Genomic DNA, 23970 nt, shown 5'->3' on the forward strand with positions numbered 1-23970 from the left:
TGTGGAATATGTCTATGTGGGATGTAATTATGTGGCTTGCAGCTAATATTTATGTATAATTAAATTGCCAGTAATCTCAGTATAGATTTGGCTTTCTGGAATAGCCCTGTCACCCACTTGTTATGATAATGAAAAAGCTATGAGGGCAGAATTTATACCATTGTATGCACGTGTATTATGGTGCCCAGAACTTGAATCTATTGATAATGGAGGAGCAACACGGTAGAAAACATACAGAATCAGAGGCTGTGCTGTGGAAAATTCTCACAAATTTATGGTGTGAAGTATAGTGTGAAGGAACTATAAAAGAAATTTTCCTGAATTTAAAATAATCTAAAATTAAACAATACTCAACAATAACAGAATCTGACTCTGAAACATCTCTAAGCTATTGACAATAAAAAGCACTTTAAACCTAACTTGTTAGAGAAACATTATTTCTAAAAGAAATTTAAGATTGTCATTTAAAGAGACACTCAGAGGTTGCAGCCAAATAAATAAATAAACAAGCAAACCCATGGATAAAATTGTTATAGTAGTACTTTAGAGATTTAATTAATAAACATATCAATATTTTCCTAGATGTTCTGATACTTTTGGTGTTGGTCCATTTATAAAATTAATAATTTGTTGTAATATCTTTACTCATATTAAATGGTAACTTTTGTATTTTTTATTTGTAATTTTGTATTAGCTTTTTAAAAAGAATTATACCAAACTTTATGTGTATCAGGCCCAGGACTTACCTATGCCTGCAAGGTCAATATTACTCTCCATAATTTACACATGAACGATTCATAAGTTCTGGGTGGCATAGAATGTTGCGTAGTATCCATTTTTCCTTACAGAGAGATTCCTTTTGTCCAGATGAAATCAATAAGGAGACACAGAAAAAATTTGATAGCATGCAGAAGACCATATCCGTAGATGAAAGGTTTAGAAAAGGATAGATGAGTTAGCTATTTATGCATTAATTCTGTTGAGTGCCGCATTTGAAGCCATTTTGTTTAAATGGAAAAATGATGCAACCTCCGCAATGCAGGTCAATATGAAAAATATTCCCTCATTACTATGCATTCATTAAATTGTCTGATGTATGGAATTACTGTTGATAGACAATATTATGTATGATTTAGAGTCTATGACGTGAAAGTTGCTCAGTCATGTCTGAGTCTTTGAGGCTACATGTGTTATACAGTCCATGGAGTTCTCCAGGCCAGAATATTGGAGTGGGTAGCCTTTCCTTCTCCAGCAGATCTTCCCAACCCAGGGATCGAACCCAGGTCTCTGCATTGCAGGTGAATTATTTACTAGCTGAGCCACAAGGAAAGCCCAAGAATACTGGAGTGGGTAGCCTATCCCTTCTTCAGGGAATCTTCCTGACGCAGGAATTGAACAGGGGTCTCCTGCATTGCAGGCAGATTCTTTACCAACTGAACTATCAGAGAAGCCTACACAGTCTATATTAGAGTCTATATTTCAAGTAAAATGTCTGGAAATTCTTATAATGCTTCAATTATGAATGTTTGAAACTTCGTAAAGTTTTTAATTATAAAAATATTTTAAAAATTTAAGCAGACCCTATCATTTTGTTTATAGAGTTTATTTTAGAAATGTGGAGAATTTTAAATAACTAATCTATGAAGGATAATATTCTTTTCAGAAGTGTAAAACTATTCTAACCTGGATGGTCAAGAAACAAATTCAAAGCCTTTTCTGCAATAGAGTAATTTAAAACCTATTTAAGAAAGAGAATGACCAATCCAGGTAGACAAGACTTGAGTTTATTTATACCATTCATATCTCCCTTCTTGAAAGGACATTTACAAACTTGATTTAAAAAATAAAAGAACTTCTGAATGACAATGTTCACGTTTTAATTTCAATAATATTACAGGTATGTTCTTTTGTGATAAATTATCAGTTGAAAATGTTCCAGTGAAATCTAGTATCAATTAACTTAACACTTCATATAAGAAATAATAAAACATTTATTTTCAAGTCTTACATATATTACTTAAAATAGATACAAAGTTCAATTTGTTATTTTTAGATTTTACTGCTATTTCAAGCTACCTGAAAGAAAATGCCTTAGTGGAAAAAAATATTTTTATTTTTTTAATAAGTATGACTTTTAATACAAGCACTATTAGTAACAGTTCACCCTTATGTTATTTAGCAATTAGGTAGGTCAAATAATGTATATTTTCTTGAAAGAAAAGAAATAATATTTGTTGGACAGGTGCAAGTAAAATAATATTTGAAGTCTATATGCAACTTAGCATCAAATTCTAGAAGTTGACTGATTAAAATATAACATTTAACAAGTTCATAAATAATTGCTTAGTTTCCATCTTTTAATATTAACCTGAATAGCTGAAGCACACTGAAAACAATGAGATGAGATAACGTAGTAAGAAAAATTGTACATGTGATTGATTGCTTGATGGAGGCATCAATCTGTTAAAATAGCTTCTCATACACGTTTTCCTGTCCAAAAATATAAACTTCCTTGTTTTCCATATATACAAGTATCCTGTGAGATCCTGGATTCTGAAAAGAAAATGGTTGAGGTATAGCACTGAATAGAGCATCAAAATGCATGATGTTTTTAGCTGAAATTCAGCAAAGTTATGGTCAGAAGAGAAGAGTTGCTCAGTATGTGCTTCCAAAAGTCTTCCAGGTTTTGCCCTCTGAGAAATTTGTTGGCGACATCAAATAACTGAACTCTTCAACATCAATATATACAAAGGCATTTTATTATTCATCAAAGAAAGGGAATTAGAGCCACCAGAAATTATAGTTTTATTTTTTCATAATACATATATTTATTGCCATCATATTTCTGCAATTGTCATAAAATTAGAGTCAGATGGAATTCAGAGACACGTGCAAGTTTTGGAAATGGACACATAGATAACAGTATAGAACTGTACATAAAATTACAATTTATTAAACACATTGTTTTAGCACATCCTTGATGGATGGGAATGAGCACCATATCTTTTATGAATATATATTTTTCTCTTTTTTTTTTTCTACAGCACCAAAGAAATCCAAATAGGAAAAGGAGAGATGAAAATTGGGATTCAAGAATAAGGCCTGTTTCCATCTCAGCCACACTATCTTATGTTTTTATGATTTTCAAAGTTTTGTCATGTGGTTCTGCACCCACAAGGGCATCAATATTTCCTAATTGGTACATACATATGTAGCAAGTTATTTTCTATACCATTCTCATTCAAAACTTGCATGTGGCATAAAATGGGTTGGTGGTACCAACGTATATTTTCTGTTGATTTCATATGTTCTTTGTCCTAATCTTAGCCAAGAAAACAAACAGGACCAACTTCAAATCCAAACTTCTGATTCTGATCACCAAAGTCATTGATCATTACATCAACGATAGGTACTTGATCAATTTTCGGTGTATTGATTTCAATCACAGTCTTTTCATAGCCTTTTCTGGACTGTAAAGTAAAGAAGAAATAAAAAGTTATACAATCATTGCATACTTCTAACATACATCATTTTTTTCTTAAGCCTCTGAGTAGAGGTAAGAAGGTAAGAAAGAATAGAATGGAAAACAAATTTCCCATTATCTTTGTAGTAATTCACTCTTCTTGTTATCACTGATGTCATATGTAGTTTTAAATTTTGAATGTTGACCATATTTAATATTTAGCTGCACATATTAAAAGTGTTACTCTAATATACTGCACAGCTACAGAGAATCTTACTGAACTGATACACACATTTTAATATGTGAACACTGATATTGGTACTGGGTCATATCTTTGCATAAATAATATATCCTTACCATTGTTATAATAATTAAGATATATATATATAAATATATATGCATATACACACACATATAAGCAAATTTTCTCAGAAAAATTTGAATACAGTGTAGGAATTATAATACAAGAAGTCCAAAGTCAAAGTATTTCTGTTGCTATGTATTAATTTTATGAATAATTATCAGTACATTATACTGGGAAATCTAAATCACTTGCTCCTTTCAATATACAGTATGTTCTCTTCTTTGGTCTATTTGTAAGCTACTTACTTTGCTTATTTGTAATTGTGGCTTTTCAGTAATTAGCTAGGAAAACAAATTTTTTAGGATGCTCTCTTGGTCATTTGCTGTTATGAAATTACCATATGTGTGAGAAAGACAGTTGCAGAGGATTAAAATAACAAAATGACTATATCTGTTTCAGCTCTTGTAACATAATACCAATCAGCAAACCTCTATGAGCAAAATACAAGGTAAGAATTATCTGTGGTATGAATGGTATAATGACGATTCCTTTAACTGTCATTTTAGAATCATGAATTTAGGAGGCAAATGAGATAAGGCTCTTGATCTTTTTCATTCCAAGAATAACCAGCTGTAATAGCATTTAAATATCAGGGATAATTCCATAAAAATAACATATGACTCAAGATTACCTTCTGCTATGGCTTTAAAAGTGTGTCTATATGTATGTTTCAGTTTCTGTATCTGTGTGTTTGTGTGTGACTGCTAGTGGTTTCTAATATACTGTACTTTAATATGTCAGTGTTAAGCATCGAACCTTAATGACAATTGACATCCCCTTCATGAGAGAAATCTGACTTAGGGCTAAAGTGGAATGGTTACACATTGCCTCTCTTCTCTGTGAAAGAAGGCCACAGGGACTATACTCACCGCACAGCCATCAAATAGGGCTTTGATGTAAGGGTTGTTGTCATAGGACATCTCCTCATCATTTGATCCCAAGAACCGAAGTGCTTTGTCATAGCTTCCTGATGACACGTCATACCAGGCCACTGACTGATGGCAGTAATAGGTGAAATTTTGCCGTGCAGAGGCAGTCAGCAGTTTCAGGAATGTCATTTGCACCATATTAATGGAATTGCCTTCAACATCTAAATATGAAAGCTGAAAATAAGAGAATAAAGAGACGCATAAAGACTCTTTTCTATTATAAAGAATAAAATCACTGTCAACAGTGAATTGAGATCCCAGAAGCATGTGGATATATCAACAGACCTATTTCTTACTTAATGAAAGAAAGTATGCACTGAGAGTTGGAAGACCCAGATATAGGAATTTATGAAATGAAGATGGGTTTTCATCTTAGCTACTATCAACAATACTTATCTTGGAAAAAAAAATCATTTTACCTCTATACTTTAGTTTCCTAGTCAGTCAGTAAATACCACAAAAAAATGTAATTGTTTTTGTTTCCAAGAATTCTTTCATTATATTCCTGTACCTTTTGATGTAGTCCAGGGAATTCTCCAGGCCAGAATACTGGAATGGGTAGCCTATCCCTTCTCCAGGGGATTTCCTGACCCAGGAATCGAACCAGGGTCTCCTGCATTGCAGGTGGATTTTTTTGTACTAACTGAGCTATCAAAGAAACCCTTTTGAATAATAGAGTGGTTCAGTTCAGTTCAGTCACTCAGTCGTGTCCAACTCTTTGCAACCCCATGAATCGCAGCACACCAGGCCTCCCTGTTCATCACCATCTCCTGGAGTTCACTCAGACTCATGTCCATCGAGTCAGTGATGCCATCCAGCCATCTCATCCTCGGTTGTCCCCTCCTCCTCTTCCCCCCAATCCCTCCCAGCATCAGAGTCTTTTCCAGTGAGTCAACTCTTCACATGAGGTGGCCAGAGTATTGGAGTTTCAGCTTTAGCATCATTCCTTCCAAAGAAATCCCAGGGTTGATCTTCAGAATGGACTGGTTGCATCTCCTTGCAGTCCAAGGGACTCTCAAGAGTCTTCTCCAACACCACAGTTCAAAAGCATCAATTCTTCGGGGCTCAGCCTTCTTCACAGTCCAACTCTCACATCCATACATGACCACAGGAAGAACCATAGCCTTGACTAGATGGACCTTAGTCGACAAAGTAATGTCTCTACTTTTGAATATGCTGTCTAGGTTGGTCATAACTTTTCTTCCAAGGAGTAAGTGTCTTTTAATTTCATGGCTGCAATCACCATCTGCAGTGATTCTGGAGCCCAAAAAATTAAAGTCTTTCACTGTTTCCACTGTGTCCCCATCTATTTCCCATGAAGTGATGGAACCAGATGCCATGATCTTCGTTTTCTGGATGTTGAGCTTTAGGCCAACTTTCTTGCTCTCCTCTTTCACTTTCATCAAGAGGCTTTTTAGCTCCTCTTCACTTTCTGCCATAAGAGTGGTGTCATCTGCATATCTGAGGTTATTGATATTTCGCCTGGCAATCTTGATTCCAGCTTGTGTTTCTTCCAGCCCAGCGTTTCTCATGATGCACTCTGCATATAAGTTAAATAAGCAGAGTGACAATATACAGCCTTGACGTACTCCTTTTCCTATTTGGAACCAATAGAGTGGTAAAACAGTGAAAATGAAAATCAAGGAATCTCAATGAAATGCAAAGGTTGACTATTTCTATGTTTGTTTTCCCCTATTTTCCTAGTATACCTGTTTGATTCAAAATTTTCAACATGTTCCTGCATTTTTCATTTTGGGGCCACAGTCCTCCAAGAGGGTTTTGGTCTTCTAATTTTCACCGCAGACCTGCCTGTTTTTCTGTTCTTTGTTGATGTAATTATACTCATCTTTGTGCCACCAGCACCAAGCATATTGCCTGAGACATGCAAGTAAATATTTGTCATCAGGGAATATTTAATTTGTGTTTTGAGAAGGAACACAGTCCTAATTTCAAATTATTAAAAACTGTCTCTTTTGTCAAGCTCATAATTTGTTATACCGGGTATAAATAAACTATCTGGGATTAGCTGAGACATATAAACCTATATTTTAAAAAATTAAGTAAGAAATTTGCCCAGGTTATAGATTAATTCAATATAAAGGCAGTTATCTGTGACCTTCCTTCTTATTGGGCTGCCCTGATAGCTCAGTTGCTAAAGAATCTGCCTGCAGTGCAGGAGATCCTGGTTTGATTCCTAGGTCAGGAAGATCTGCTGGAGAAGGGAAAGGCCACCCACTCCAGTATTCTGGCCTGGAGAATTCCACAGACAACTGTCCAACTTTTGCTTCACTTTTCCTCCTTATCATTGATTTACTTAATTCTTTCCGATTAACAGTTCAGATGATGAGGATACCTGAGAAGTTAGAGAAAAAAACTGGGAAATCCACTCTAAGGAAAACAAAACAACAAAAAATAAACTACACACAGAGAGCTCTATCTGTGTATGTATTTTTATCTCATACAAAGATAAAACTGTAACATGGATATATAATATGTAACTTGAAAACAGAACTAGAGATTTATGATGTGGAGGATATTAGTAATATGTGTAGATTTTTAGAGGATAAAGATTGTATAAATAGTCATAAATGGAAAATTATAGTTTTTTAAAGAACTTTGAAAATTTGAATAATTATCTGAATAAATGAGAAACTTTCATTAGAATACATTATAATTAACATTTCAAAAACAAATATATCTTAAACAGCTTTTAAATGCAAATTTAGTTTTGGCATGCAATGTTAAAATATCTCCAGAAAGTGACTAACCACGAACTGGTGATTCTATGGAAATATCTAAGTAAACATGTGCTGTAATCCATATAAAAGGTCAGTCAGTCAGCTCACTTTATTTCCAGATGTAACTATTGGAAAAAACATTTCACATTCCAAAAATTCTTATTGCAATTGAAAACAAAGAATAAATTAGATTTCAAGTATAAAGGAAATGAAATAGAGATCCTAAATAGATATTATACTCTCTATAACTCATATTTCTAATATAATTCATTTTTATGCTATCTCAAGTACTTAGTGAAATGCATACTTTGTTTGATTTTATTATTTTAGTAAATTTAATATATTTCCATTTATTTTGATAAAAATTTTAGACTTCTCCCTAAAAATCCCAAAATTGGTCTAAGAGATTTAGATAAAGCAAACTAGAGAGTACATGGGATCCTGCTTTGTGTGATTTAGACTTTCACAGTAAGGGGCTAGAGATTACATAATGTGAGCTTGAGTAATGACGTTTAAGATATACCACTGCATGCTAAGGTAATAACATACCAGTTTTCCTCTCTTAAATTCACTAAACCAGCTTCCCGGTTTCTCCTTTGGCCATGATGAAATTCTTACCTGTTGCAAAGAAAAGGAAAGTTAGAAAGCAGGTTAAAATTATAAACAATATTGTTTATATATTTATCATTTATTTTCAGTAATACTAGATGCTAAAGAGTTTTTTAAATGGTTTACCTGGATAATGCAAAACGGGATAAAGAGCAAAATTTCAGATAGATCTGTGAATTCCCGTTTAGTGAATTTTGAGCCTTTCTTTTTTTTTTTTCCCCTGTTTTCTTTAACTGCTACAAAATAAGGGAGGTGGAAAATAACTTGGTAAAGGCATACCAAGTGTTGGCTATAGGAGATGTGGGCAGAACTCTTAGGCAACTCCTTGCAAAAGAAACTCTCACAATGCCAGTTGGCATCTGCCATCAAGGCAGATAGAAACTTTTAGTAGTTCATAACCAAGGGAGGCATCCTGAAGCATCCACTTAGTAACTGAGGCCTGAATGCTATGGAGAAGTCAAGATTAAGCTTGCAAGGAAGCAAGCCTAATCATTCCTTGCTGGGGAAAATGATTTGAAACTTTTATAAATGTTATTATTTAGCTTTGCAAAGATCAGCAAAATATAAAGGTATTTAAGGCCTCTCTTGGAGAAGGCAATGGCACCCCACTCCAGTACTCTTGCCTGGAAAATCCCATGGACAGAGGAGCCTGGTGGACTGTAGTCCATGGGGTCACTAAGAGTCAGACACGACTGAGAGACTTCACTTTCACTTTTCACTTTCATGCGTTGGAGAAGGAAATGGCAACCCACTCCAGTGTTCTTGCCTGGAGAATCCCAGGGACGGGGGAGCCTGGTGGGCTGCCGTCTATGGGGTTGCACAGAGTCGGACACGACTGAAGCGACTTAGCAGCAGCAGCAGCAGCAAGGCCTCGCTAGAGGGAATTTGAGTAATCCTGTAAGGGGAGGCATTTGCATTTTCCGACATTTCTCTGTGGACTAGAGGAGCTTTATTATGCTTCCCCACATGCAAAGTGTGGTTGCGAAACAGAAGTTGCTTTGTCTCCTGCTCCTATTATCCATCATTCACTTACAAACTAAATGTCTCTCCCAAAGAGATTAGTCACAAAGCTACTTATTTTCTTATAAACCTGTGGTTACCAAAGAGGAAATGTGGAGTGGGGTGGGATAAATCAGGAGCTTGGGGTGAACACACACACACTACTATACATAAAACAGATAACCAACAAGGACCTACTGTATAGCACAGGGAAATCTACCCAATATTCTGTGATAACCTATATGAGAAAAGAATCTAAAAAAGAATGAATATTTGTGTATATGTATGTATATATATGTATATATGTACACATCTATATAATATATATATCTGAATCACTTTGCTGTACACCTGAAACAAACACAATCTTGTAGATCAATTATACTCCGATAAACTTAAAATATTTTTTAAAAGTTGTTTATTTTGTCTCAAGGGGGTTCTGTGCCTCTGCATGCCAACTCCACTTACTAACAAGAATATGATTTTTTAGAAGTATACAGATAAAATCAAAATGTCCCATCTATAAAATGTTTGGAGAAGGTAATTATGTTAGTGAAAAATCTTATATTAATAATTTGCCTATAGCTTTAAAGATAGAACTCACATATATTGATACTGCTTGGTGAAAATCAAGGAATGTGTTTGAAGAGACTATCTGAAAGTACACAGAATACTCTTATGTTAAAGATTTGTTCTTGTGTATTTTGTATATTTTGAGCATAAAATACAGCTGTGAGTTCTATCACATGGTAATTGGAAAGAATACTATTATGCATAACTAAAATCTGATAATCAGCTGTGCTGTGTCATGGAGAGTCATAGAATTTTAGAGAGCAAGCAGGTGCATAAAGAGTACATCTGGCTAAAAAATAAAAACTATTTGTTAACTATGCGTCTCACTTTGGTGCCTTATTCATGTTTATGCAAATGAAATGCTCTAATTACCCCTGTGAAAGCAGATAAATGAAAATATGACAATATAATTTTCCTGTTTAGTTCAATATTGCAAAAACATGGCATAAACTGTCAACAGTCACCACCAAAACAGATTGGTTACTTACTCCCTCCGATTTTTTGTCTGGATAAATGCAAGTCTCACCACCAGATGTGAAATTACAGTAAACTTTGAAGGAATCTCCTGAGCAACCTTGGTTGGGATCAATCCAATATTCACCTGAAAGCAGAAAAAAATAAGTCATATGCAAATACATTTTGGGCTTTGCTGGTGGCTCAGCTGATAAAGAATCTACCCACAATGAAGGAGACCTGGGGTCGATCCCTGAGTTGGGAAGATCCCCTGGAGGAGGGTATAGCAACCCACTTCAGTATTCTTCCTGGATAATCCCCATGGACAGCGGAGGCTGGTGGGCTATAGTCCATGGAGTTGCAGAGTCAGACATAACTGAGAAACCAAGCACAGCACAAGCACAAATGCATTTATATAAAAAATTGAATATATTATAGGGCCAATTTTATTGAAGAAATAAGGAAAAATGAATACCCATTGATTTTTCTACATGGATCACTTTTATGGTTTTGGTCACATTGGGGTGTATGTTTGAAGAAAGAATGACCTATTGTCTTGTCTGCCTGGAGCTTTGCAAATGTCCCCATCTTTCTGGAACATCCTTTTTTTAATTCTTAGCATGCCTATTACTTTTGGGTTTCAGCTTAAATGGCTCCTCCTCAGATATTAATACCCTATTGATTTACATATAATAAATTGCAAGTACATTGGGTGGAGATATACTTGACCCTAAATCCTATATGTGTTATTTACTACTTAAGTGAAATCCCATGGACTGAGGAGCCTGGCAGGCTACAGGCCATGGGGTTGCAAAAGAGTTGGACATGACTTAGCAACTAAAACAGCAATAACCTGAGTATAATGATCATTATATTTTTCCTTAATTTATTTATCTGTAATGATGGAGGTGAGAGTATCTACGTAGCTTTAAGGATCATTCTTTTGCATTACTGTATAACAAAATCTTTCATTAAGTAATTGCACTCCCTCTTTAAATGGACTCCAAATAAGTTTATTTTATGTATTTAAATATAGTTTGCTATTAATTATACTATCTAAATGGTACAGAACTAATTTTATCATGTAAATGACCATGACCATGAATTTGGTGTTAGGTGAGTAATGATGTTAAGTAGTGGGACTAACAAAAAGTTATTCTTTAAGTAATTGACAATGGGGTTATTTAAGAATAATTGGGGAGATAGACTTGATAGACATGTGATGACTACTTCTCTCCTATCATTCTTCATGCTGCCATTTCATTCAAATATTTATTTAAATTATGTCAATTCACTGATTATGAACTTTAAACAATGTAAAAGCTCAAACTGCTTGGTTTAGTATTGGAACTCCTGAAAATTTAGTATCAGTTTGCTTTTTAAAATAAATTCTTAAAAAAATTATACTTTTTATGATTGTACCATTGATAATTTCACATCTGGAACCAGTTAAAATTCTTGGGAGAAAATTGCACAAGAAAATAAAAATCATCTAAGATTTTACCAACTGGAATAACCACTCTTAATCTTTGATATTTCTTAGGGTTTTAAAGAATAAATAATTTTGAATTATCTGGTAAACATTATTTTTATCTCTTCTTAGTTAACATTGTTACTAGATAGTCTTTCAAATGACATATATTTAAATTAATAAGATGCTTTTTTGGCTTTTTGCCATTTCAGCTTGTAAGAGATTTCATAAGAACTCTGATTTTGGATAGCAGGGGAAATCTGTGTCTGTCAAACTATGCTATTATAAAACTTAAGGTTTACCTGTTGCCATCATTAGACAATAGTAGCCCAGAGGAATTGTTCTTTCTGTTTATCTGTGAGTTTCTGCATGAATAACAGTGTCTGACACAATAAGTAAATAAATATTTATTGTAATTAACACAAATAATTAATAAAGTTAGCTAATATATAGAAACCACCAGGAACTGTAGTCCACAGTGAGCTTTCTATCCCCCAAATTTATAAAATTGAGCATCAAGTTCTAGTTAATAATATGTTGTTTTACGTTGTCAGTAAATGCTTATCTTTTACATTTGATATTCAGCCTCATATGTATGATTACCTTAGCTAGATCAGAAATGTAGGTCATTCTTTTTATAAATCACTGAACTAATATGAAACTAAACAATATATATTTCAAATAGATATAAATGTAAAGATTTTTGATAGGAGTTTGTAAAGAATCCTTAATAATTATCTGTGTCTCTTTTTAACAGATTGTGCTTAAGATAGGAGACTTTTAAGACATTGTTTGTAATAAGGAATGTCTGTTCTTGAATTGCATATAACTTTTCTGTCTATGCTGTTATTTAGATCTCAGTTACAACATTCATTATATGATCGATCGTGAAAAATAATGTTGTCACACAAGTAAATAGAGTGATAAAGTATTTCCACTTAAAGTGGAGATTTAAAATCAGATACAGATCAGCCCATTTTTGGTTAACTTTAGGACAATATGAGTTAGTCACTTAAGATACCTGGGACTGTTAGCTTCTCAGAACAAGTATACAAGAGTTTTGTCAAATAATTTTGTTGTTTAGTCACTCAGCAGTCATCTAACTCTTTTGTGACCTCATGGATGATAGCCTGTAGCTAGGCTCCTCTGTTCTTGGTGCAGAGGAGCTCAAAGGCAAGAATACTGGAGTGGGTAGGTATAGTAAATTATTTTGATATTATTACAAACAAATCATTCACAGTTGTTCTTGTTATTCATGAATCAATGAAATAAATTTTTGCCTCAAACTATCCTATTCCTTAAATACTCTTTCCAAATCATTACTAAACTGATAGGTCACATGACTCAGTTATGCAACTTAAGCCTTAGTGTTATATAAGTTAGGATATAGTATATAAATATGTAGTAATATGCACATATGTATGCACACATCATACCCATTCTATGATAGCAATTAAATACCTAAATACATTTGGGTTATCTTGTTGTTGTTATTTTTTAGTCGCTAAGTCATGTCTGACTCTTTTGCGACCCCATGGACTGTTGCCCGCTAGGCTCCTCTGTCTGTGAGATTTCCCAGGCAAGAATATTGGAATAGGTTGCCATTTCTCTCTTCAGGGGATGTTCCGGACCTAGGCTTCAAACCTGCATCTCCTGCATTGGCAGAGGAGTCACCAGGGAAGCCCTTGTTATCTATAACCATGTAAAAATGATCTTGTCATAATTTGATAAAACCTTATTTAACAAGAAAAAGATTTTCCAAAGTAGATCTAGAATTACAGTGTAAATGGTTTTTTTTTTTTTTTGGTCTACAGGATTGGAATTAATAATCATTCACTCTTATTTTATTTAGAGTCTATATTAAATATTTGACTAGAATTAATGAGCTGACAATGCATCTCAGTAACTTAGAAGCTCAGGAGATTCACTTGGTCATGTATTATTAACATACCATCTGGGAAGTCAGGGTGGCTGAGTTGCAGATCTTTGCAAGTTCGGGCTGGATTGGTCTGTGTCCCCATTGGAAACTTCATATGCTCGATGTCTTGTTTCAAGGAATTGAGGGAACCAAATATTTCCTCCATTCCATCGTTGTAATCCAGAATATTATCACCTGCATCTGCTTGCATGCTTTCAGCATGTCTTCTTGTTTTTTTGGGTGACAAGATTGGTAAAGGCTGGATGACTTCACCTGGTGGACCCTGTAAAAGAGATGATATGCTTGTAACTGCTTCCTAGGGTAAAATATTCTTCAGATATTAATTATTACTGATTATGTTATAACAGATTAGTTTGTTTAGCCTTTCAATGTTTTCCTCACTTTTAAAGTTTTCTCTAATTGCTTATATATATATTTATTATACATATATATCTTTATATATAAAATTTATGAATTATTTAAAAAGAATCTAGTGGAGGTATTGAGGTAGGCGCAAAAATCAGATGACTTCTGGACCTTTTTCTATACAAGTAACAAAGCACAGATTTGTGTGGAGATATGTTACTCCTTGGAAGGAAAATTATGACCAACCTAGACGGCATATTCAAAAGCAGAGACATTACTTTGCCAACAAAGGTACGTCTAGCCAAGGCTATGGTTTTTCCAGTGGTCATGTATGGATGTGAGAGTTGGACTGTGAAGAAGGCTGAGCGCCAAAGAATTGATGCCTTTGAACTGTGGTGTTGGAGAAGACTCGTGAGAGTCCCTTGGACTGCAAGGAGATCCAACCAGTCCATTCTGAAGGAAATCAGCCCTGGGATTTCTTTGGAAGGAATGATGCTGAAGCAGAAACTCCAGCACTTTGGCCACCTCATGAGAAGAGTTGACTCATTGGAAAAGATTTTGATGCTGGGAGGGATTGGGGGCAGGAGGAAAAGGGGACGACAGAAGATGAGATGGCTGGATGGCATCACTGACTCGATGGAAGTGAATTTGAGTGAACTCCGGGAGTTGCTGATGGACAGGGAGGCCTGGTGTGCTGCAGTTCATCGGGTCACAAAGAGTCGGACACGACTGAGCAACTGAACTGAACTGATGTTATATATGTTGCTTTTTAATTTACTAACTAGTCCTCATTTTCATGTCCTATCCCTGCAACTAGACTTTAGTCTCTGAAGATTAAAACAACATTTTTAGGTTCTTGTATTATATAATGAGATGTCTATGGTACTTGATAATAATTTATATCACATTTAAAAATACACATTAGCTGGTTCCAAACATTTATATCTGTATATATAAATAAAGAAGTGCAATCAGACTTGAATTTACATATCTATAAGAGTAGAACTACATCAAATAGTTAATCTGTACTTTTATGGATTGAATTCTATCCCATAAAAATCCATGTGTAGAATTCCAAAGCCACAGTAACTCAGAGGAAGATCTTATTTAGAAATGGGGTGGCTGTATACATAATTATTAAAGTGAACATGAGGGCATTAGGGTGGTTCTTATTCCGATATGACTGGTATCATTCTAAAATGGGAAAATCTGGCACAGAGACATGCATAGTCAGAAGACCATGTGAAGAGACAAGAAGACAGCCTTCTACAACCAAAGGAAAGAAGTCTCCAACAGATCTTTCAGGGACACAACACCTCAGAAAGAAACAATGTTTCCGACACTCTGGTCTAGGACTTCTGCCTTCTAAATTTGTCAGACAAAACATTTCTATCCTTTGAACCATCTAGTTTTTGATTCTTTGTTACTATCATTGCAGCAAATTAGTACTCATATAGCTTAGAAACAAGTTCAAGAAGAAAGTCTCAAATTTTGTCACATGGATCTAACACAATAGTTGTGTGAACCCTCGTAAATGTCAGATTTAATAAGTGGTAGCTATTATTATCATCATATGCAGTAGGGAAAAAAATGCCAAGTATCTGAACTTTACTTTTTATTCCTAGTTAGATATTAATATATCTTTGTGGCATACAAGCAGTTGCTCTCATGAAAATGTGATATAAAAATATATGATTTTCTTGAAAAATAAAGCAAGATATTATAATATATAGTTACAGTATCTTTATATTCAAAGAGTGAAGCCAATTTGCAGGCAGATACTTTATTATCTGAGCTACTAGGGAAGCCCAATTAAAAGACACGTGAGTACTTAATTAAGGTAGTTGCTATTTCCTAGAAAATCAGTGCTTTGACAGAATGTTTTTTCATTCCTATAAATTCAGAGAAATCACTGGCCATCTCAAGATGCTAATTGCCAAAATATTACTCTCGTTACCATGCACTTACCGGAGGCCCAGGAGGCCCTGGAAGACCACTGTCACCCTTCTGGCCAGCAGGTCCCTATTAAAAAGAATAAGCAACAAGATAAATGAAGACAAAAGCATTTGAGTAGGCATCACTGAAAAATCTAAATGCCAAAGGGAAAGGTACTTACCGTAGAGCCTTTAGTCCCCTTTGGACCTTGAGGACCCTAAAAAATGCAAAAGCAAAAGTAGACATAAAAATCTAGAGAATCTATGTCTCTGATTTATTTATGTTAACCTTGTAAGATTCTTCTGTCTTGTACTTACTGGTAAGCCTGGAGGACCAGGTGGACCAATGGGACCGGCAGGACCTGGAATTCCCTACAGAGAAGTTTCATACAAATTAGTTTTTCTCAGTGATTCCATTTTTATACGTTACATAACAACACACACTGCAAAATTTAGACAGTGTAGAAGTACAGAAGAATGGCTTAAAATTTTCCATTTTAAATCTAGGAAATACCTTTTGCAAGATAATCTGTATTTTTTTTTTTCATTTTGCTGCAATATCTCCCTATATATATATATATCTTTATGGTCCTGCGGCCTTGAAAATAATGATTTGTATGTGTTGAGGATTCAATGAATGTTTGTGTAATTGACTACTGAAGTATAATTTTTATGGTTTCCAATTTTCATAATTTTTATTTATTTACTCTAAAGTTGAATAAATTTTGTTTTGAAAACATCATTGACTTAAGGAGATTAGACCCTCTGAATCACTTTGTTGGTCATGTTTAAAGGAATGTGTGCAGGAGTCTGGGTATATTAATTGTATGATTGAAAAGGGGTAGGAAAATCAGTTATATCTTTACTCACTCCATCTCCCTTTGCTCCTGGAGATCCTTGAGTTCCAGGGAGTCCTCGGTCACCCTTTTCACCTTGTTCTCCTGGAGGACCAATTAGGCCAATTAAACCAGGATGTCCCTTTGAAAGGCAAAGAAATTTTAATGATGTATAAATTGCAACCATGTATTAAGTTATAGTCATAAAATAACTGCAAGTCAAATTCATGACATAGAATTAAAAAAACATTAAAAATTTTAACCCTTTCTAAAGAAAATATAGGATTAAGAATCTTTTCCTCCTCACCTAATAGGATCATTTACTGATTGTATTATATGTGACCTTCATTAAGGGTGAGGAATATGTATTATTGAACAAAATGCTTTCTGAATGCATCACCTTCAGTGCTGTGTTTACTTAAAGGGAATTCCTTTAACTAAAAGGCCAATAATGACCAAATTTAATATTGGTGAAATAAACAACAGAAAATTCTTTGCTTTAATAAGCACTGGATAATGTATATGTATGGCTAAGTCCTTTCTGTTCACCTGAAACTAAAATAACATTCTAATTGGCTATAACCCACGACAATGTTTCTGGTGCTTAAAAAATTAAATAAAATGATTTCTATTCTTCAGAGATTTTTCAGTACCCAAAAAGTATTTACAAACAAAACTAATTCAAAAATATTAATGTCACTCTAAAAATGTTTTATTTTCTTTAATTATTTGATACAATAGAGCACACATATCTTTAAAATTACCATCTGAAGGACAGTCTAGTTTAAAATTTTTATTTTCATGTTTAAAAACATGAAAAAAAATGGGCACTTTTTATTCTGTTTATTTTCTGAATAGCTATTTTAGTATAACCATATGCTTTCTCCATATGGTTCCTACAAAGGAACACTGACTAATATAACATTGAGTTCTGGTACATTTTTCATCATTATTTTCTCTTTTCTGAATTCCTCTTGGAAGCTAAGGATTGGCAGCATTTTCCTTGGTTAGAATGACAAAGGAATTCCTTGAAATTTCCTTTTGAGTGATTTTAATGTGCATAATTGTCGTCTCTGCAGTTAGGATATCAACAGTGTAATAATACATTATTTTATTCTCACCTTTTCACCTTTGGAGCCAGGGTCACCTTTGAGACCAGGTAAGCCAGGAGGTCCCTAAATAATGAGAAATAACAAACATACATAGAGTATGTGCAAATGAGAGAATCATATTATTATCCGAGGAAAACAAAAACAGGAAAAGCTGGTTTTAATAATATGATAAGGTTCAAGATAACTAATAATGAGCAGGTTCAAGATAGCTAATAATAACAAGCATTTACTTTTTAGGATTATAAATTATTTTGTGCACTAAACTCCATGGTTTAATATGTAACCATAATAAAAAAAACATGGTATTAGTAAGTTTGTTTAAATAAATATGAAGTTAAAAATAGGACATGATTTAAAAGTAAGGAAGCATTTTTAATTAATTTTAGAAAAGAAATTTCCAAATTTTACATTCATTTAATCAAGTATTTTAGTACTAAACTCAAATCCAAAGGTTATAATATTGCCAGTAAAATTTAAAGGAAAAGCCCTTAATAAAATATTTGACAGTCAACTGACCATTGTTAGTCATTTTGCTAAGCAAACTCCCAAGAAAGTATTTTTAGCTATAATTCCTAAATTGAATTTCTAATCTAAATAATCTCTAAATGTAAAAAAAAAAAATTCACTTTATCCATATTATACCTATATTTTAATTATTTAATCCTTTTTATAATCCAAGGGTAAGTCATTTATCCATTCAAGTTAAATTATATTGTAATGAAAATTATGGAATTATTTTAGCAACTAACTCTTAGTCCTGGCCTCTACTCATAAAAATATTCATAATGTCTTTTAAACAAATTTTTAGATACAAAAACTAGTGTACTTCAACACAAACTAAGGTTCTTGTTCTGAAATTACAGCAAGTTGAACTATGCAAGCAGATGGTTTACAAGTAGGTGACAGATCAAAAAAAGGCCAGGATAATACTACAACACTTGAGTCACTACTGCTTACAACAAATACCACATCAAGAAACAAAGGCAAAATATAAATTTTTCTCTATGAGTTTGAATTATATAGACTGAATTGAACTATTTGAATTATAATTTCAGTAAAGATTTTAACATAGCACTTAAAAATCAAATTGTTTTAACTTTGATTAGTCTTCACTGTAGTGTCTTTTGCAAGGCTACCATAAGTATTTTTTCTCTCTTTAGACAACTTGAATTTTCAGTGTGAAAGAGCACAGTAAGTCTTAGTCCATCATCTTTATGAATTTAATGTATTAAGGGCCATGGATCTAAATAACGTGATGTAATATAAAAACTATGGGTTGAGAATCTGATAGACTTGGGATAGAAGCCAGATGCTCTTATCAGCAGTTTAGCTAACCAAAGAGAACTTCAGCTCTCTCATCTGTAAACCAAGGCTTATAATTCCTGTCTCAAGGGGCTACTGTGAAATTGCATAGATAAGCGCTTTCCATTCTTTAGTTTCTCAAGTCTTCTCCTCAAACTGAAATCTTGAATATCAGAGAAAGATAAGAAAAATATTAGTATAAGTTAGTCCTGTGTAACGACAGTGTTTTAGACTGTTATCAGAAATATTTAAATTTGTTTTGGTGGTGCAGTGGTAAAGAACCCACTTCCCAGTGCAGGAGACACAGGAGATGCATGTTCGATCCTTGAGTTGGTAAGATCACCTGGAGAATGGAATGACAAGCTATTCTGGCCTGAAGAATTCCATGGGCAGTGGACCCTCTGATGAAAGTCCATGGGGTCACAAAGAATTGGACATGACTGAGCAACTAACACACTGCACTAATGAATGAACCTGCAATTATGTTAGTATTGATATAAAAGTGAACAATTTCCCTATATCATTCTATTGACAATAGATAAAATTATCTTTATAGAAATTTCATGCAATTTTAAATGTAAATGTGCCTAAAAATCTTCCTATAAAGAAAAAGTTATTAATCCTTAGATGTATATTTGTTATCAATTCAGTTTAGATTCTCTTCTGTGTAACTAATAAATAATCATGCTACTTTGTTAAAATAATTGTCAAATTCACTTTCAGGAATATTCTAAGGCTAGATTCTAACACTGGACTTTCATCTCATTTGCTAATACTGTATCAGAGTGGATGATCTCAAAGTGTGATCCTCAGACCAGCAGCATTATCACCACTTATGAAAGTATTTTGTGTGCGTGCATGCTCAGGAGTATCGGATTCTGTGATGCCAGGAACTATGGCCTAAGGCTTCTTTGTCCATGGGATTCTCCAGGTAGGAATACCGAAGTGGGTTGCCATGCCCTCTTCCAGGGTGTCTTCCCAACCCAGGGATTGAACCTGCATCTCCTGCATTGCAGACAGATTATTTACCACTGAGCCATTGGAGAAGCCCTTTGTGAACGTATTAGAGAACCAAATTCAGAGGCTTGTCTAGACTAACTGAATCTGAAATTCTGGAGTTAGAGACCAGCAATCTGTTTCATAGGTTTATCATTCATTAAAGTTTGAGAAAAATGATTCTGTGGCATTAGGTTCCAAATCTGTTAAATCAATATGAAAATCAGAATAGCATAAAGAATGTCATTTATGTTAAAATAAAAACATTACTTATTTAGTTGTAGTAATTCAATAAGTTTAAGATTATGTAAGTATATTTGCATCAACTATGTTCTGATCTCATCAGAAAGGCCTGGTAAATTATTGGTTAGGAAATTAATGTTGCCTAATAGCACAATTTAAAGGAATAATTTAAATGAATAATGAAAATAATGAAATAATTTCTTGAGGTCATGTGACCATCAGGATAGATGCCAAACATTCTATATGTTAGCACAAAGTGACATATAAATGCACGAGAAAGTAGTTCTAAGAAATATGTAATTTCATGAAAGAACCATACACCTGAACCAGTAGCCTGAACCCATTTAAAAATATTGTTTAAAATTGACATATGTCAGTAAAAAGTAAATATACTCTTTAGATTGAAATACAAAAGCTATTTGAATAGGCCAGATGTTTTTCTTTCTTTCTTCTTATTTTACAGTTAAGCTTTATCTGGTAGACAGTAAACACAGAAATTTTGCTGTAAGTGAGAAAACTAACAGGGATGTCACTGCACGAACACTGATATTCCAATCACGGCTTCATTCAGCATCTCAGGTCTACCACTCATTAGTCGAGTATTCCTGAGTCCATTCTTTCTTATCTTAGAGCTTTATTTATAAATGTATTCTAATAATAACTGTTAGAGAATTGTGATAGAGAAAGAAAAAACAGGCCTATGAAAGCATTACATATAGTGAAATATATGGAAATATGAATTATTGTTGTTTGTTTCTGATATGCTCTAGATGGTTATCAATCAGCTTTCTCATGCCAATCTAATAGTAAAAGCTATAAGAGCCAAAATAAAAGAAACACTACAGATTCTAAATGCTCAGGGTAATGGGAAACATACTACAAGTTATTTGTGTTTGTAATGCTTTCAAATCATTTCTATAAATATTTTTCATGAAAGTTATAGGAAATAAATGTTAATTCTTTTAAGCTAATAATATCATAAAATTGCAAACTATATCTAAGGAGGCATGTGCCAAGCAAAGTGAGTTTCTTGTTTTCATCAGTTGGAAATAGACATTGGCAAGTTATGATGTGATAGCAGTTATAAAAATCCTCTGAACCTGGAATATATCAAAAATATCAACTCTGCATATAAAAATGTTATTTCAGGGACAGATATTTTCTATTTCCTCTTTAGAATTTTGTAAATTGAAAAACCCTATGAAATACATAATTCATAAGTAATAAAGTGAAAAGGAAAACAGGGATGATACATTCTTAGGTGTCTAGAATATACAATCAAATATTTTCCCTTGCTGTATCATGCTGTACACAATATTTGCTTTACTATGCATCTCAAAATTCTAGTGCATTTAAAATTTAAAGAAAATTCATATCCTACTCTTTATTTAGAAAATAGTATTGTAAAATAACATTTAATTTGGTGAAAAGCAAATGTTTTGTGATTTAAACCTGTTTAATCATTATGGAATACTACACATCTCAAACCTGTCTACAGATAAGTTAAAAGTAGCATTTAAAAATTTAAAATATAATTCAGTAACCCATCCTACCATTTATTCAGTAATATGGCTTAAAAAATAATGTTATCAGATATTTTACTTATCAGCATGAAAAAGAATTAATGTATGATAAGGTAAACTTGTAAAAATACTAAACAAATTTTCATGTACACTGGAACAAATAGTTCTTAAAATAAAAGATTATGAAACAAAATAAATATTTAAAACTAAAACAGATACTAATTATGCCTTAAAAAAGTAAATAAAAATTAATATAAAAGTATTAAATCATGTTTGACTATGCAGCAGAGAGAATATAGCAATTATTACTGTTCTCTAAAGCACTCAATTTTATTACCATTTGATTTTGTCTATTTTCTGAAAAACAAAACAAAACAAAAACAACACAATAAAAAAGTTCAACTTCAAAAGCTCTCAAATAAATTTCTTTATACAATCTCATCATTGTCTTTAGCTTTCTTTTAGCTTTCACACATACTGTTTATCTACTTTCAGTTCCATATGATGGTTCTGAATATTTAACTGTATATAAAAACCATGCATATGTAGAAGCTTAAATTTTGCCATGAGAAATACCTAATTTTGAAGTAATAAGTAAACATTGTACCATATATAAACTCTAGTAGAGCTGATCATATAGAGTGGTGAGATACCAGCTATCATTTTATGAATTTTAAAATGTTTGTTCTTTCTTATATCAGAGCTTTATTTATAAATATATTATAATAATAACTGTGTTAGAGAATTGGGATATTAAAGAAAAATTAGGCCTATGAAAGAACTACATATAGTGAGGTGTTAGTTACTGTTGAGTCTGACTCTTTGCAACCCCATGGACTGTAACCACCAGGCTTCTCTGTCCATGGAATTTTCCAAGTAAGAATACTGGAGTGGGTTGCCATTCCCTTCATCAGGGGGTGTTCCCAACACAGGGATCGAACCCAGGTCTCCTGCACTGCAGGCACATTCTTCATCATCTGAGCCACCCGGGAAGCCCACATACAGTAAGGGAGAAACGAAATGTTTGTTTCACTATAGTCCAAAGAATTTCCAATCCAAATATTAATACACAGTTGTTAAATTATTACTTATATAGCAAATGGTCTAAGTTGCTTCATTTATTTTTTTAGGAATAGTTTGTTTAATCAACGTAAGAACCCCATGGATAAAAATGTATTAATATCCCCATTTAATTCATTTTAACCTCATAATATCCAATAAGATAGATGCTACTTATATTCTCATTTTACAGATGAGAAACCTAAAGCTTAAAAAAATAGAATAACTGTCTTAAAATTCATTCAGGTTGAGAGTTGATGACCTTAACCTCTAATCATGATATGCTGCTTCTCATTCAAATCCAAAATTGCCTACTAGAACATGTATTTCTTAGTTAAACTGAAAAGTTCATTAAATTGTTATAAAATGCATCCTGAAGATGATTTTTCCACTCATCCTCATCTCCTGAAGACCAAGTAGCATTTTCATCAAAATTAGCACAAACTGTTTGAATGTATGAAAAAGCTACAACAGATTCGCATTCTAAATACTCACTGATAAAACAAAACAAAACAAAAAAGCAGCCAGAAAAAGGAATGGCACCCATGTTGCTCAGTTTTGTTGCTTTCCATTTTACTGTGGAAAAGGGTGTGAGTTATTTAGCTAACATTCAGAATTATAAACTTTTGCAAGCTAGAATCAGGTGGTATGTCTGATGGTTTTATTTTTAATATTAGTTGAAGGAAATCTCCAGCTTGATGCTTTTTATTACATCTGGAAAGAGGTCAGAATACTTACTGGAAAATCTGAAATAACCAAAAAAAATCTTTGGCAAATTTTAGGGTGGTATTAAGGTGGAGTATTTTTTCCGAGGCTATGACTCTGTGCACTTAGGAATTTAGCATATCTAAGAAGAGTATTCTCTAAATAGTGATGCAGACAAGGAACTGATGATCTTATTTTGTCAAGTCCCTGTTCCAAAGCCAGTGGGTCATGTGCAGAGTTGATAATCCCCTCAAAACTTGATAACTCTTATCTATTTATCAAAATAAGTGATCTTTAACTTTTCAAAGCAAGTTAAAAAAATAATCTCCATAACACTATACTTGGAATTTTAGAGGAAATTTTTGTGATATTTTTAC

General features: G+C 33.4%; 1 protein-coding gene across 2 annotated transcripts in view; it reads right to left on the reverse strand.

Moving 5' to 3' along the window:
- COL11A1 (collagen type XI alpha 1 chain) overlaps nt 1763-23970 on the reverse strand; it is a 229950-nt gene continuing 207742 nt past the window's right edge. Inside the window, exons 58-67 of one of the 2 annotated variants that reach the window (XM_005678025.3) lie at nt 17775-17828; nt 16688-16795; nt 16136-16189; nt 16000-16035; nt 15852-15905; nt 13551-13800; nt 10164-10276; nt 8044-8112; nt 4697-4930; nt 1763-3470 (exon numbers count right to left, since the gene is read on the reverse strand). In XM_005678025.3, the coding sequence (XP_005678082.2) occupies nt 3324-3470; nt 4697-4930; nt 8044-8112; nt 10164-10276; nt 13551-13800; nt 15852-15905; nt 16000-16035; nt 16136-16189; nt 16688-16795; nt 17775-17828 (1119 nt within the window). In that variant the 3' untranslated portion in view covers nt 1763-3323. The remainder of the gene's footprint in view (nt 3471-4696; nt 4931-8043; nt 8113-10163; nt 10277-13550; nt 13801-15851; nt 15906-15999; nt 16036-16135; nt 16190-16687; nt 16796-17774; nt 17829-23970) is intronic. The other variant, XM_018045833.1, reaches the window with a different exon arrangement.

Source organism: Capra hircus, chromosome 3 (assembly GCF_001704415.2).
Source record: "Capra hircus breed San Clemente chromosome 3, ASM170441v1, whole genome shotgun sequence".
Taxonomy (NCBI): domain Eukaryota; kingdom Metazoa; phylum Chordata; class Mammalia; order Artiodactyla; family Bovidae; genus Capra; species Capra hircus.